The sequence below is a fragment of the Alligator sinensis genome, unplaced genomic scaffold (genome assembly GCF_000455745.1).
Source record: "Alligator sinensis unplaced genomic scaffold, ASM45574v1 scaffold277_1, whole genome shotgun sequence".
Lineage (NCBI taxonomy): Eukaryota > Metazoa > Chordata > Crocodylia > Alligatoridae > Alligator > Alligator sinensis.
The window spans coordinates 650,483-666,371 of NW_005841899.1; the positions used below are offsets into that span (position 1 = coordinate 650,483).

The 15,889-nt window shown below is 42.7% G+C and overlaps 1 protein-coding gene across 1 annotated transcript in view; it reads left to right on the forward strand.

The window, feature by feature from the left end:
- Positions 1 to 479: 479 nt before the first annotated feature.
- The window catches only part of GPR39 (G protein-coupled receptor 39), a 115,907-nt gene continuing 100,497 nt past the window's right edge, over positions 480 to 15,889 (forward strand). The window contains exon 1 of the mRNA XM_006018381.3: positions 480 to 2,177. Within this exon, the coding sequence (XP_006018443.1) occupies positions 1,310 to 2,177 (868 nt within the window). The 5' untranslated portion in view covers positions 480 to 1,309. The remainder of the gene's footprint in view (positions 2,178 to 15,889) is intronic.

Below are 15,889 nucleotides of genomic sequence, written 5' to 3' on the forward strand. Positions count from 1 at the left end.
TGCTCTTCTTTTATCTCTAGATAAGAAGTGACCTGAACTTGTCTACTTAATAAAAATTACTTCCTGAAACCAGTTCTTTAGATTTCATACTGGGACAGCTCACCATACCAGGGTCTAACATGATTATGACTGCAAAAGCTACCCTGCCACTTTGCATTGTAATTTCAAGTACTCCTAATCCAGCCACACACCTCCTAATTACGTGTTTCCAGGGGTTAGCACAAGTGTCATAGTTTGAAACTAAAGCTAAAGCATGTATTCAATTCAATTCCCTGCAGTGAAACAGGGGAGAGGGCAATCCTCTGCTAGCCATGATTATTAGGAAGTATGAACACGATTAGGATTACTATCTGCATTATTTTTGTTATCTAGTGTGAAAAGATGGAAATTTAAAGGGATATTATTAACCTGTTTAAACTCAAGTGTTTGACTGACTTTAAACTTATTAGGCCATCCCTTACTTTCCAAATGGCTACTTTAGAGAAGCATGATCAGTTTATCACCTGTGGGCCTTTCTAAATTCAATTTTTCTTTTTTTTTGGTATAAAGATGAAACAACAGTAATTGCTGGGGTTCTCAGCTCGTGTAAACTGGCACAGCTCCACTGCAGTCAGTGTATTTGTTCCCATGGCAAGGACTGATCAAAGGATACATAAAACACAAAGGATGTTAGTCAAACCACAACCTAATCAGAGTTCAGCTGCTGAATGAATCAATCCTCTCTCTCCAGTGTCTACCAGCCCCACCTTTGTTTGTGCCCTGGCTGGTAGTTTCAAGGAAAGACCTTGTGGGGCAGAGCTCTAGTTTCAGGGAATAGGGCGGGCTCACCTGGGCTTGAATGGCAGATGCCTTTCAAGTCACCTGGCTGCTCCCCAGTGACCACTTCCTTGCACAGTTAATGTTTAACAGAGAGGCTGGAGCTGCAGACACCCACATTTTTCTGTAGCAAAAGGCAAGTTGTATCCTGCATGGAGCAGATGGTAGCAGGACTGAAAGAGGCACAGGGGGTGACCCAGGGTGCTGGAGGAAGATCCAAGTTGAGAGAGAGCGGACAATGAACAGAAGCTGTCTCTGAGTTTGGAGGAGGTAAATGCTGAGAACAACCCTGCTGCTCTCTCGCCTTCTCTGCTGGTTTATTGACACAGCCTCTGTAGCTAGCAAATCAGCTCTGATTCAGGTGTGGCTTGTAACCACTGCAGCCTGAGTGCACTGGCTGGTGTAGGGGAAGAGGGAGGGGTTGGGGAAGATCCATTTGCTGCTGCTTCAAGGAAATAGGAGTTTCTTGTTCTTTCCTTGGAGGGGGCTGCTCATGGCTGGGCAGAGCGGCCAGTCAGACTGTTCTGATGTGATCGATCACAGCCACGTGCAAGAGTTTGAGGTGGCTCTGTGGATTAAGATCGTGCTGGCTGTCGTCTATGTCGTCATCTTTGTGGCGGGAATCATGGGGAACAGCATCACCATCAAGACCACCAGGATCCTGCAGCAGAAAGGCTACCTGCAGAAAGAAGTGACGGACCACATGGTGAGCCTGGCCTGCTCTGACCTCCTGGTCATCCTGCTGGGAATGCCCATGGAGTTTTACAGCACCATCTGGAGCCCCTTCTCCACCCCGAATGGCAACGTGGCCTGCAAGCTGTACTGCTTTCTTTTTGAAACCTGCAGCTATGCCACCGTGCTGCACGTGGCCACTCTCAGCTTTGAGAGGTACACTGCCATCTGCCACCCTTTCAAGTTCAAAGCCGGCTCCAGGCCCCGCAAGGTGAAGCTGCTCATCACCTTTGTCTGGGTTACCTCCATCTTGGTGGCCCTGCCTCTGCTTTTCGCCATGGGCACAGAATACCCCTTGGAAATTATCCAGGGCCACCAAGGTGTGACCGCCTGCACCCGGCCGACTGGCAGGCACCACATGCCTGAGTGGAGGAGTAATATGACCATATGTACCAACCTCTCTTCCAAGTGGACTGTCTTTCAGTCCAGCATCTTCAGCGCCTTCATTGTGTATGTTTTGGTGCTGGCATCTGTGGCTGTCATGTGCCGCAGCATGATGAAAGCCCTGATGGTACGTAAGCAGGGCACCATTGCAGTAAGAGGAGGATCAGGGCATCAAAATCAGCACCTAAGGACAAACGAGAGTGCCGAGAGCAAGAATTCCAGGAGACAGATCATCCTCTTCCTGGGTAAGAACGCATTGTATGTTTTGGGGATGGGTAGAAACTGCAGAGGCAGTAAGAACATAGGGCACAGAGGAGCATCCGTGCGGTAGAGGCCTCCCGTGCCTGTCTGAGCTGCCCAAGGGGTTACGTAGAACTAGGTTGAGACTGGGGAAAAAAAAAAATCTAGGTGTGCTAACGTGGAGCTTTGGCTAACTTATATGATGGGAAACATGGTTACAATTTGTTTCTGGTGGACTTTGTTCCCCCTAGAATGCTTTAGTATCTGTATCTGATCTGGGACGCAGGCAAAATGACCAGTTTGAGCTAAATCTGTGTTCCAGGTGGATGCACACTGCTCTAATTCAGAACAGCACCTAGCAAGGCTAGTATGCTGTGCCACTTTTGTCAACTGCTCCTGTCCTGCATCTGAGTGTTAGCAAAACCGCTGGGAGGGTGGGATTGGTCTCTCAGATTGCTATTGCCCTCCTTGATATTTTTTTTTTCCTTTGGTCTCCTTTGAAGGCCCATAACCTTGAAATTATGTTTGATTCTTATCTGTCTCACCACATTTGTCAGACCAAAACTAATCAAGTTGTCATTTCACCAACTCAGAATCTTTTCCGTCTGTGATCCATGTTGCCTCTGCATCTTGTTGAGGCTCTTGGAGGTACTCTTAATCATGTCCTGGTTGAATTACAGCAATTTCTTGTTTTGCTGGATTGCTTAATACAATACAAGCTGCCAAAAAAAAATAATAATAATAGAACCGTTGAATGTGTGAAATGCACAGAAGAGCTAGGATTTTATGCAGCTTTCTGAAGCTCAGTTTGAAACCCTGGAGAGGGAACTGATACAATACAAGCAGGCCCTTAATTTAAATAATTCTTGCATGGATTAATGCTGGCCTGCACTTTCCTAGCTAGGCATACCCTTCTTGTCTTCTCTGGTTCATGAAGGCCCTGCCAGAAGTTTGCTGATTTAGAATAGGGTTGGAGGGGAAGGCAGGGGAGGGGGAGAGCAAGGATCACTAGCACTGGTAAAAGCAACTCATGTCTGTTTGGGTCCTTGTATATCCTGAGATGAAATCTGTGGGACGTGCAGAGGCTTAACTTGCTCCTGCAACAGCATCTCTGTGTTCAGGTTAAAGGTCTGGGACAAGGTGGGCCCACACACGCCCTCCAGGTTCTTTGTAGACTTAACATGTGAGATAGGAGGCTTCAAGCCACTCTCCTTGTTCTGCAACGTTGCTCCTTGTCTAACACGTGCTGCTCAAAAAATCCTCTCCTTCCTCCAGCGTTGTGTCTTAATAACGCAGATAAGTTTGGGGTCCTCTGGCATTAAAGTGATGTTAAACGATTCTAGAGGCTGCTCCAAGGAACTGAAGCTAACTTCTGGGGTGGAAGGTGCTGATGACTAATGTGAGCTGGTTATGAGAGCAAGGCAGTTAGAAGGCCTGGTTTTTCTATACTTCAGTGTGCAAGGGTCTTTTCGGTACCTGTAGATAGTTTTCCCCCTCGCGTGCCGTCTCAAGCCACATTTGATTCCAGTTAAAGACCCAAATACAGCCACATAGGCGTAGAGGTGAAGCTAAATTACTCTGGTTTTTCTTCTTCCCTTTAATTATGCTTCCTACTTAGTGCACATCTAATTTGAAGTAGGTCAGGATGAGGCTGCTCACAGGCAGGGTGTTCAAAAGCTAAATTAAAGCACTTGGCTTGCCCTTTATCTTATGGGAATTTACCACTGATAACTGACGGCTTCTGTGAACCCTCAGCTTCCTGGAGCCATAAGACATTTCCATGACTTCCCTGAAATAATTTCTATAATATACTTCAAATGGCTCTTAATATGAGTCTTACTAATTAACTTGGGTTAGGAAATAAATGAATAAACTGAAGAGGAAGAAATCATGGCCTGTGTCCATGTGAATAATACAATGCAATTTAATTTGTGGGTTTCATAAGAATTCTGCTGCAGGATAGTTTTAACCCTGAAGAAATGAACATACAAATTGTTTACAAATCGCTGAATTTAAATAGACTGATTTAGCAGCTCTGGGTGGTTGTTTTTTTTTTGGGGGGTGGGGGTGGGGGTTGTTTGTTTAACAAATGGGTCAAATTAAAACAAATCTTTGCTCATTTCCAATATATTTCCCATTTTAATGTGAAATGTAAATGACAGCATATAGCAAGATGTCTTTGAGCATCTAACAGCAATAAAAACAATGTAGCATATTTCTCTTCTAGTTGTTAAAAGCGATAACTTCTATAAAAGAGAAATTGAATTCATAAATCTACCAAAGATGAGAAGAACCCAAATAGAAAGACAGAAGGAAGAACTGATGCTTTTTTAGTGTCGTATTATAGCACCGTGTTTGGGAATAATGAAAACAAATTGGGAATGTAGATAAAGAAAAAATATTGACTATTGCTTCAGAATGTAATTTGCAGATAAGAATCAAGATAGAGATGGGCTCGGGTGTAGTTTAGGCTTGAGAGATGGGGAAGAGGACAAAAGTAGGTACAGCTAAAAGTTGCCCAGGCCTGAATTCTTCTTACTTAATGGTGACAGAGAGCAATATTGGATCATAGTATCTGGTGTAATTGTAGACTTCTAGTCTGACAGTACAATATGCCTTTTCAATCCTAAAGTGTGTCTGAGGAATATGTTATTTAACTGCTGGGAATGGTGCTGTCTGGCCACTTTTTTTTCCAGGTCCTTGCCTATGCTGGCAAGAAGGAGTGATTGGTAGAGAGGCCACAATAACACTTCTGTGCCTTGTACTAGGCCTGGGGAATCCTTCTGATGGCTGGCCACCAATGGTGGTGGATTTATGGTAGTGTTGCTTCAGTGTATCAAAGAATTGATTTATTTTTATTTATTTATTTATTTATTTTATTTTTTAAATAAAGCCATTGAATGTAGCACAGTGCTATTTCTTTCATACAGCTTTCTGTTATGATTGCTGTGTGCTTAGAAGATGTACTCAGGACTCAAAGTAGAGATGATGTCTTCTATTAGACCAACAACATTTTTGCCAGGCATTGGGGAAAAGATTGTAAAAGCTATACCGAGGAGAACTTTTACACTCTTATGCCTGATGAAGGGTGTTTGTGCCCAAAAGATTGCAATTAAAGAATTTTTTTTTTTTGCAAAAATCTTGTTGGTCTAACAAAAGCTATCATCTCTACTACGAGTCCTGATTGCTTTTTCCTCTGGACTAATATGGCTACGACGTGGATACCTAGAAGTTACACTGGATGTAAGTACTGTGCTACAAGGCTTACATCAGGCTTGTTGCACTTTGGATGGTGGGGAGGGGGTTGCAAAAAAAAAATGTGTTGCTGTCATCTCCAGTGTCATTTTTCATGTGTTAATCATTTAAGACCAGATCCTGCTTCTTTTAAGACTCTCCTGGGAGTGAAGCCAATTGAATCTGGTTCTGGTGTTTATATGGGGGTTTTGTCTTGGGTCTCATGGCTATGGTCTGATGGCTATAAAAACATCAGCTTTGTATGTATATAAACATCAATAGAAAGCATGTCTCTGTCGAAGAGCTACTCTGCACAGTAGGCATTATGACCAGCAAAGTGTAATAAAATCTAGATAAATATTGCATCTCCATAGCCACGTATGGATCGCACTTTGTTCGGTATTTAAACTCTTGTGTATTTTACCTATAGCAGCAGAAGCTGGGCACCCTTATGTTCTCAGGCAGATGCTGGATGGACAGGGTTTGCATTAAAGCGGGAGATTTCAGCCTCTGCATAGACAGGAGCAGCACAGGTTTTCCCCCCCAGCCTCTTGCCTGTTTGCTGAAGGAGAGGGTGCGCTTTGCTCAGCTCTGGCCTGTCTGCCGTCTGCCAGAGGAGTTGTAGTGCTGGGAGTGGGGTGGGTGCAGGCTGGCACTGCAGGGACTGCTCTGGACCTCAAATCTTCCTTTGTCTTGGACGTGATCTATGGCCGTCCTAGCCTCTTGCCTCCAGTGGAACAGCTGCTAAGAAAGCCGCGTATCCTGCTGGGAGGTGTAAAGGACTCCTGTAGCCTCTGAGCAGCTGCTGCTCTCAGCCATTTCATTAGATTAGGGCTGCAGCTTGCTTTTTTGGCTGCTATGGTATCTGCATAACTGGGCACTCTCTGGCCTTGCCTTTCTCTCAGACCAGCAGAGCCGGTTCTGCCATGCCTGGAGGCACAGAGCGATTCTCATGCCAGTTCCACGGTACTGCCCCTCCAGGTGTGGCAGACCACGGCCTCCCTTTCGCAAGGTAGATGTCACGTGTGCTCTGACGGTCCGTGTCCTTCAGGCTTTGTGGATGTGCCTAATGCTTTGTACGGTCTCTCTCTTCAAAGAGTTGCCATGTACTATTTTTCAGTGTTGATCTAGTTGAATGCTAAGAACACTGGACCAATATGTAGACTACCCCAGAATATTAGTGTGCCTTGTTGATTAGCAGGGATCCTGGTTTTCTCTGATTTAAAAAAAAAAAAATCAAAAAATCCCCAGTTTTCAGATTTAGAAAAGTAACCCAACACCTGCATTTTTCCGTGAATGAAATGAAACACCACTAATATGTAGATAGAGGTATAGAAACAGAACCGGCTCTGCTGGTCTGGGAGAAACACAAGGCTATATAGATAACTCTCTCTCTCTCTCCCTGCTAATCAACAAGGCACACTGATATTCTAGGGTATTCTATGTGTAATCATTTTCCATGATTGAAATAAAACATCACTTATCTATCTATCTATCTATCTATCTATCTATAGATATATATCTAGAGAGAGATATCTCTCTCTATAATCTACATAGATATCTATCTATCTATCTATCTATCTATCTATCTAGAGATGGATAGATAGATATCTCTCTCTAGATATATATCTACCTATATGTTACAATGAGGGATGGCATATAAATAGCTAGTTGGAATGATTATGGAAAATACGGCTGCCCTGTGAGCTATTCATCGGCTTAGCAATCTTTCGTTCTCCATATTCTAAAAAAGCCAGTTTGAACAAGCATGTAGGTGAATCTGAGCAATCTATTAAAGCAAAACATAACTAGAGTGACCCATTCTTGGAGTTACTGGGTTTTTTTTTTTAAACTAGGGATTTAAAACAAAACAAGAAAACTCTGAAACCTAAAGTAGAACTTAAATTTTTTTTCCCCGTGAACAATCTAGTGTTGGCAGATTAATGTGTAGCTCAAAATAAAAGTATTGTGTGTCGAAATAGCCTTTCAAAAGATCACTAAGGAAATATATTTTGTAAGGCACTTGGCAAATGGATTTTCAGGAGGACAGATTACTTCAACTACTCTGCTAAAAATATGTGGTTGTCATCTCTAGATGACTTGGGCACTGTAAAACCTGACAATGGTAGGACTTCTGTTACAGGAAAATTAGATGTTTCTTCATAGGCTGGAAATTGTGTCTCTTTCTTTCCTTACAGAAAAAGGTACAGCTTGGGGACAGAACAAAAATTGAAAGAACAACTTGATTGATTAGTTTCCAGAAGACTACAACTGCAGCCCTTGTACTTTAAACTCGGTTCCAGTGACTCCTTGTGGTTCATTTCTTTAATCATTCCACTCAACCGCGTTTCTCCATAGAGTCCACTGGAGATGTGCCCGAAGGTGCATATGTTGTAGGCTGAGTGTTTTCATGTTATAATGTCCGTGCCCATATATTTTCTGGAAAGGCCTTCTTTGAAAAGAAATTGCATGTATGGATTAAAATTTAATCAGAAAACTATGTACTGATGCTGCCTTGTGCTGTGATATAGTCATAGCCTATACACTTAGCAGGGGTCTGATATAATACAGAAACTGCTTTGATTCAGTTAGTGCCACCCACTTTGAGCTACTGAGCCTGCACCTCGGCATTGCATAAAATGCTGCCTCTTACGCGAGACCCGCAAAGCCAAAGATCTTGCTTAAGTCTGGCTGCTAAACTTGCTGTAATTTGTTCCACAAATGTTCGTTGCTGCCCAGGTTACCAAATCTGGGTAATGGCACGCTTTGCTGTATGTTTGGCTGGGTAAGGCTGTCCTTCAGTTCTGTAAGTCAATATTTCTGGTGCCATGTGCTGTCAAACAACGGTTGGACTTTACCCCAGAGATAGCTCTATCACCCTCTACTGAAATGCAGTTCAAGTGTTTTTAAGGTTATAGTGTAAAACTTTTGGGGAAAAGGTTTTGGCAAAGGTCTTGTGACTTGTCCTGTACTAAAAAGCAGCTACTTTTAGTGAGGAAACTGTTTTTGTGAAGCATCCATTCTGTATTGTCAATTTTGGTTGACACACAATAAGAGCAAGCGATTGAATTCTCCAAGTAAAACTAAACTATGTATTTTTTTTTTTTTTTTCCTTCAGATAAAATACAACTTTCTAGATTTGAATCTGGCTGGCAGGAAATAACAGTATTTCTATATTGCCCTCGGTAGGCTTGCTAGCCATGCGTGATCAAAGTCTTAAAAAAAATCAAGTCTCTTGAAAACAACGGCATGTCCAGCACAACAGGGCTGGGCACATCATTAACTAGCAGGGAAGACCAGTTCTTTTCTCGGGAGCCTCTTTGTTGGGCTGTTAGATGTAGTAATTATGTTGCACAAATATGGACATAAGAATATTGCATTTATGGGAAACCAAGACAAGAGTTGCTGCAGTAATATCCGAATGGGGATAAACTGTTTCTTAATGCTTTGCTGAGGGGAAAAATGAAGTGGTTGTCTTACCACTGCATGCTGAAACCGAGAATGAGATTTTTTCAAAGGCATCTTTTATGGGTGTATCTCTTCCCGAGGTTTTGGCTGGAGATTAGAGTGGGGAGGATGGCTGAGTGTCTGTGCAGAAACTGTCTAATAAAACTTGAGCAAGGGTAAAATCAAGTATGCCGGGAAAACACCAGGAGGGAATCTATTCTCTCCTGTTCATCTCTCAGCCAAGTGAACGTGACGGAGAGATGATTGCCGAGATGTTCAGAAACTTATCTTCTCTGATATGTGTCTTGATGCATGCGGGGCCACCTGCAAGTTGTTTTGTCATGCTGCTGTGTATTCCTTAGTTTTAGGATAACTTTCATTTTTCTCCTGTGTGCAGTAGATCTTCTGCGTAGATAATGATTGCACCTGGTATGCTTGTGTCCTACCAACACGGGGTTTCTGGTACCTGGTAATGTGCATTTGAGTTTGAAAGGCCCCAGCAAGCTTAACAATTCAAAGGGGCAAAATGAATGGGTTTGTTAAAGGGAGGGAGTGACTGAGAATGGGGTGGGATGGTATGAAATGGGGGACCAGTGCTAAAATGACATTGGAGAAAGGGGGATTTGGCGATTTTTCTCATTCTGTTGCTCCTGCCTTTGTAAATAGTTATTCATGGGAGTGAGAGATCAGCAGACTGGTTTAGAGTAATAGTGATTTAATCTTGGCGATATGTTACTCTTGTATCTGATGCAAAGGCTCAGAAAACCATCCCTTCTCTGCTTAGCAACTGTGTGGACAAGGGCTAGTGGTATAAACATGCTTAGGTTACTCCAGAGAAAAATCTGTGGTTGGTTTAGCCTGTAACGAGCTGGCTGTGGCACAAATACAGTTGAAACAGATCCATCACTGCAAAGAAGCAGTTACTGGTTGGGTTTTTTTTTTGTGGGGGGGGTTCCCCCCGACACGTCTCCTGATTGTTCTTCATGTGTACTTGCCACCCAGTAAAACTGTGACTGCCTGTTCAGGAGAGATGGTAATGCCTGCCTTGGAAGAAGAAGAAAATAATGTTTAACTGTCTCATTGCACTGCACTGGATTCTCAGTTTCTAATATAAACTATGCCTTTAGGAAGTCAAGGAGCTATACTGGATCAAATTGAAAGCTCCAAATTACTAATACATTCTTAGATATTAAAGCGCTCTTCCACTAAAATTCACAGACTAGCAATCATTGTTTAAAGATAATGGTCTTAATGTCAGCTAGGAAAACAAAAGATTTAATTTTGCGAAATGTAGCATAATGGAAGTATGAAACAATAGGGGAATAGATAATGCATTTAATTTTCACAGGTGAGGACTTCAATAAATCATCTGTGAACTTGCCACAAATGAGCCCTCTGTCTTGAAACTGGGGGAGATCTGTGAGCAATCTGCATTTGACTTGGCATCAGGCTCAGAGGGTAATAGCAATGATACGGTGCCAAAGGGGGAAATTAGTGCTGGAGACAATGATGTACTGCTGAAAGGAGGAGGGCAAGATTCCAGAATTGAGAGGTCTGGCTTGATGATGAACATGTGCACACCCTTATTTTACTGGAGGCAGCCTCTGTTTTATTTTATTCACCCTTCTCTGTCCAGTTTGACCCTCCCTAGTAGTCTTTGGTTGGATGAAACTTGTCTGGGGGTAGGGGGAAGGCGGTGGTGTCTTCCTAGGTCCCTGTCCAGACCATCTTTTGAGGAAAGGGCTGGCTCTGGGGATACAGTCTGGAGGGAACTTTTTTCTTTTAGGAGGTTCTGGCAGTTTGGATTCTGCAGAGGCGTATGTCGAACAAGGCGGGTGAGCTAGAAATCTGACTGTCAGACAAGACTCCTTTGCTCTAATTACTGTCTACCCATGCCAACAAGGGGGGGAAGGATACATCAGTGAAGGATGCTAGGTGATCTTGCTCTCCTTCTTTCTATTAAAGGGCATATTGATAGATAACAGCAGGCATGCTACCCTCACAGTTGAAAGTGAGAACCAGATGATGTTAAATGACAGGTGCTACTTTTTCCTAGCGTGATGGAGAGGGTATAGCAAATCGCTTAATGCTCCTGGGATTTGGAGGGGCTCTGGGTAGACAGAGGAGCAGGGTCTCAAGTGCCTTCTTGCCAGGCCTTGGATGGAGCAGAGCAGATACTAGTGTTGTTTCCCTTTGCTAGGCAGCTGATGGGTGTCTTCACTTGAATGTATTCTTGCATTGGGTATCCTCCTATGTATCATCTGAAGGGAATGATGTCTTTTTTTCTTCGTGATAACCTTGGGGCAGAGGAAATGAAAGGAGAAAGATAGTGCTCTCGGAAATTTTTCACTTTTTTTTAGGGGTGTGGGTACAGAGGCAAAAGTATACTGTAGATGTATATGAAACCTGCATGTAAGAGAAACTGTCACCAAATCTTTCCCATCTTGCAACATCTTTAAAATGCCCAGCATGTAAATTAGGAATACATGGTTCTCTGCCTACAGTATTTGGGGGGTTAAATTGTTTTTAAAACTATCAGTTTCTTGTTTGAAACAATTTTTAAGGACCCTACTGCAGAAGGCAATTACACTACAGTTTTAATGGAGACGGTAATAACCACTTGATGGCCCCTAGTCTTTCTTGGTCTCTAATCTACCCTTCTTGTTTCCCAGGTACCGCTTTGCAATCCCCAGTGTGTGTGTGTGTGTGTGTGTGTGTGTGTGTGTGGGTAGGGCTGGAAATGGTTTAATTATGCCAAATCTAAAACTCTTCATAACTTGAGAGACCAATTTAAAGTAACAGCGTCTGTAACAGTTGGTAAACTGCTTGCTATACAACAGGGGAAAATTATACTGGATTCTGCTTATTTTCAGCTCTCAAGTATGTGAAAAGCCTTAAAATCTAGGAAACATTTAATCTCACATAGATATCTATATAAAAAGCTAATGCAATATGAGCCTTCCTAGTATTTTTCCTTGGTATTGTCCAGTGTAGGTAAACAAATGTCTCGCATGTTGCATGCTCGTAGTAGACTGTCTTTTCAATTTAATCAGTGGGATTAATGGGTGTAACTCCCCTGCTGTTAGTATTCGGTGTTGTTCAAACTCTGAAGTGTGGCTCAGCCAAAGATCTTGGAAGGCAGCACAAGCTCTGTGGATGGATACAGAAAGTAAAAGTTTTTTTAAAGTGAGAATTGGCAAGGTTTTTTTTTTTTTTTTCCTCCCTTAATTAAAACCAGCTTTCCTATCAAAATTTGAATGATTGTTTTCAACATTTTCTGGGAGGATGTTGAAACTGAGAATTTGGATCAAACTAAAAAATAGGAAACAAACCCAAGGTAATTTTTCAATTTTTGCTAATCATTTTATTCCATTCTCCTACCCCACCAACTGTAATTTATTTTTTTAAAGAATAAGTTGGATTTAAAAAAAAGTTGTTGACTATTTTGCAAGAGAGCAAAAAATATTATTTTTATTTTTAGTGCATCAGTTCTTGAATGCCCAACTGAAACACCCCTTTAATAGCCCGGACTTTCAAAAAATTCTCAGTTCTTCACTGTTGAAAAATGACCGCTCTTTAAAAGATCTCAGGAGGCACAAAGAATCGAGATGCTAAAAATTTGGAGTTATGAATGTGAGAAGCCAATTGTGTGAGAATTTAAGGGAAAAAATTGTTTGTAGAATAGAACCAAAAAATTACTAAAATGTTTTGAAAATCTTTAAACTGTAAGAGTGTATGTATGTATTCACAGGCAGATGACATTGAAAAATAGTTTCTAAGCAATGAAAATGTTAAACTTCTAAAAGATGATCATGTACGGGCGGGGAGCGGTCTGGGCCCTTTTTTGTGCTGCGCGGGCTGTGGCCAGCAGCCCGGGCACGCTGGGTCGGAGAGAACAGGCGACACGCTGGAATTAGGCACGGACGCGTAATGGTTGATTCAAGATTGTTTACTTACACCGAAGATGGTCGCGGTGTAGGCTGGACAGTTTCCCAGGCACAGCTCCGCTTAAATCCTCGTTTGAGGACTCAGACAACACTCGGATCACTCCCACGGAGTTGTCGAGGCTCCGTGGATCCTTTTGCGCGCAGGGAGAGGGATACGTCGAGGATTGCGAACGGCGACGGGGAGAGGCTAGAGGCTGATCAGACCTCTGTTGCCTGCTTGAAATGCACTGGGTGCGATAGGCTCCGCAGCACTTGGAGATCTTCACACAGCATGAAGTCTCCTCCTCCTGGTGTTCGTGGAGTCCTCCAACTTGGGCGGAAACCACTCAAGCCTTTTATACGGCTAGCAAGCCAATCGCTAGCCGCCACGTGGGAATAATTTCACGCAAACCAATAATGGGGCTCGAATTAGAATACAAATGGCGGGAACTCTTTGCAACGAGCATTTCTGTGCTGCAACAAAGAAATGCACACTGCAAAGAAAGCTACAAATTGGCGGGAATTCTTTTACACCGGGGCTCTCCTCTGCAGCAGAAAACTCCACCGTGCAAAGCAGCTGTAATTTAGCGGGAACATAATTCAGTGGTGCCAAAGCGCACACAACAAAAATCACACCTTTGGGTTGTGACAGACCAAACCACATAGTGCCAGCTTAGCAATGGTGTATGGAGCAATTCAAGCAATTAAAAAATAAAAAAAGCAAACAACTGATAAGCTAAATGAACTGTGGCTTTCCTTGTGCCAACAAAAAATGAAACTGGTGAAAGATCAATAGAAGTCAATGAGTAAGCACAGTTGTCTAGCAAACGTCACCAGTTCTTCTGCCCTTCCATCAAAACGGTTTTGTACTTTTCATGGGAAAGTTGTGTTTTTGAATATTATTTTGGATCTGATGCAGCTTTTAAATAGACTTGAGTGGTCCCTTCTAGCCCTATGTTACTAGAATCTGAGGACTTTTTTTTTTTTAATGGTAGAATCAGATTCTGTAGTGTTATGGAGGTGAAATGGCCACTACGTGTCTGACCTGCTTCGGCGCTCTAGAAGTCACGGTTGGGGTGTAGCAGACTCCTGTGACAATGGCCTGCCACGTTCACATTTTTAGAAATTGGAATAAGAAACCAATTTGGGAGCAGATGCCAGTGATTTAATGGAAATGCTTGTGCATGAATGCTCCACTCCATGCATTTTTTTTTTTTCAGTAGTGTCGTGGCCTAGGAAGGCTAGACATATTCAACAAAACACCAAGGATATGCTGTTTCTGAAGCAGAGATCCCTGTTTGCTCTTGGTAGGCTCTGCTGGATTTGTTTCCATCCCATAGCAAAGACAGCACCATGCTGAAGCCCTCATTTATTTTCTTCTTCCCAGGTGGCCTAGCCAAGTCTTTGCCTTGGATATACTAATCCATGACCTATTCAAGTTGAGAGTCCTCTTGTGCCTGGTGACTAGGACTTAAAAGGCTCTGTTATGAGTTCTTCTCTCTAGGAGAGAATTGGTTTAACCTTATCAAATGGAAGTGAAGTTTAAAATGACTGGATGTTTATTTGCTGACAGGCAGGTGATGTCCTCTAGATTGACTGTCTCAGTGTGAACAAAGTGCTGTAGAACCAAATCATAACCTCGTGTTAGCCTTCAATCAAACCACATTAGGCTTCGGCAGTGAGGATCGTGTTTGGGCCTCCCTAGATGTATGCAGAGTTTTCTCATTTTGAAGTCTTATATAGTGATGGTATATTTGATATTTGCATAATTCAAAGAGATGAATTCCTCTAAGAGCCACCGAAGACTTGATTTCATTAACTCGGGATTCAGCCATTCCCAGTTTCTCATGCAGGTGGCAAATACCTTTACTGTAAGCATACTTAAAGATTCATTTCTTTCTTTAATCAAGCGGCAAAATCCCACCCGAGGGAACCTGAATTGATTTGTTTTTTTTTTTTCTTCTCTTCAGAATGAATGCTGCCGACACCTTTCGGGTTAACTTCTTTTGGGAAATCTAAAGTTTAACCCTTGTTTGTATGACAAATTAGCCGAGAAGAAAGCTAATGCTTTCTGCTTAACCTGCTTAAAAACCTGGGCAAGGTAGGGGGCTTGTAAACCGTAGAAGCTTGATCCTTTGGGGTTGGAAGATGAACTAATTATAGTGAAAAGTAAGTGGATGGAGAACTTGCAATGCATCAGCTGCCCTGCAGTAACTGCTTATGTGCCTGATTTTTTTACCTTGCAGTGTATGTAAGTTCATTTGGAGGACTTCAGCTCACAATGAAATAGAGGCAAGCTACTGAGGGTTAGCTTATTATGAGGTAAGACCATGCACGTGAGCAGTTGATGTGCAATAAATCCGCTGCCCCAGGAACAATTTGCATCTTGTGCTCCCATGTGTTGAATAGACAGAGTGACACTAAAATTGTTACTACATGGGGGTGAATGCTGTAATTTATGCGTGTTCTTGAACTCTCTCCAAGGTAAATAAGTTAAAGTCCTTTTCTCCTTCAGCGGTTGTCAGAATAATGCTTTGTGGAAGCGGGCATTGGGGAAACCTGGGCCAGACTTTCAAGCTTGGCCACACATCTGTGTGCCCCTGGGTGTTAGAGGACCATACCCCATCATCAAGCTATTAGCAGAAAATTGCTACGGCTAACTTCCACTAGCCCTTCAGTCTCGATGACTTTGCACTCCTAGTGTGGGGACAGGGTGGAGCTTGGAAAAGCTCTGCCTCTCGAGTCCTCCCCTGGCATAAGGCTGGTTGTTGGTGGGGGAAAACCTGTTGGTGGCTGGGATTAGATCTTAAAACTGGGGAGTGGGGGACCAGTGAGGAGTCATCAACTGAGCTGACTCTGTTGTGTAGAGATCTTATTTATATAGTGCCTACCATGGCCTGATCTGTGTCTTGGACTCCTAATAGTTATAGCGCTCAAGTGAATTCTGCCTGCTTTTGATCAGATTTTTTTTCTCTCTCTCTGTCTGTCTCTCTTTCTTTCCAACTTACTTCCTTTGCATCAGAATTTTGTTTCTTCAAAATACCAGTTTTCACTTCAGATTTCTCATATGTTAGTTGAAGTTGATAGCTTGACCCTTTAGTCATTCCTGC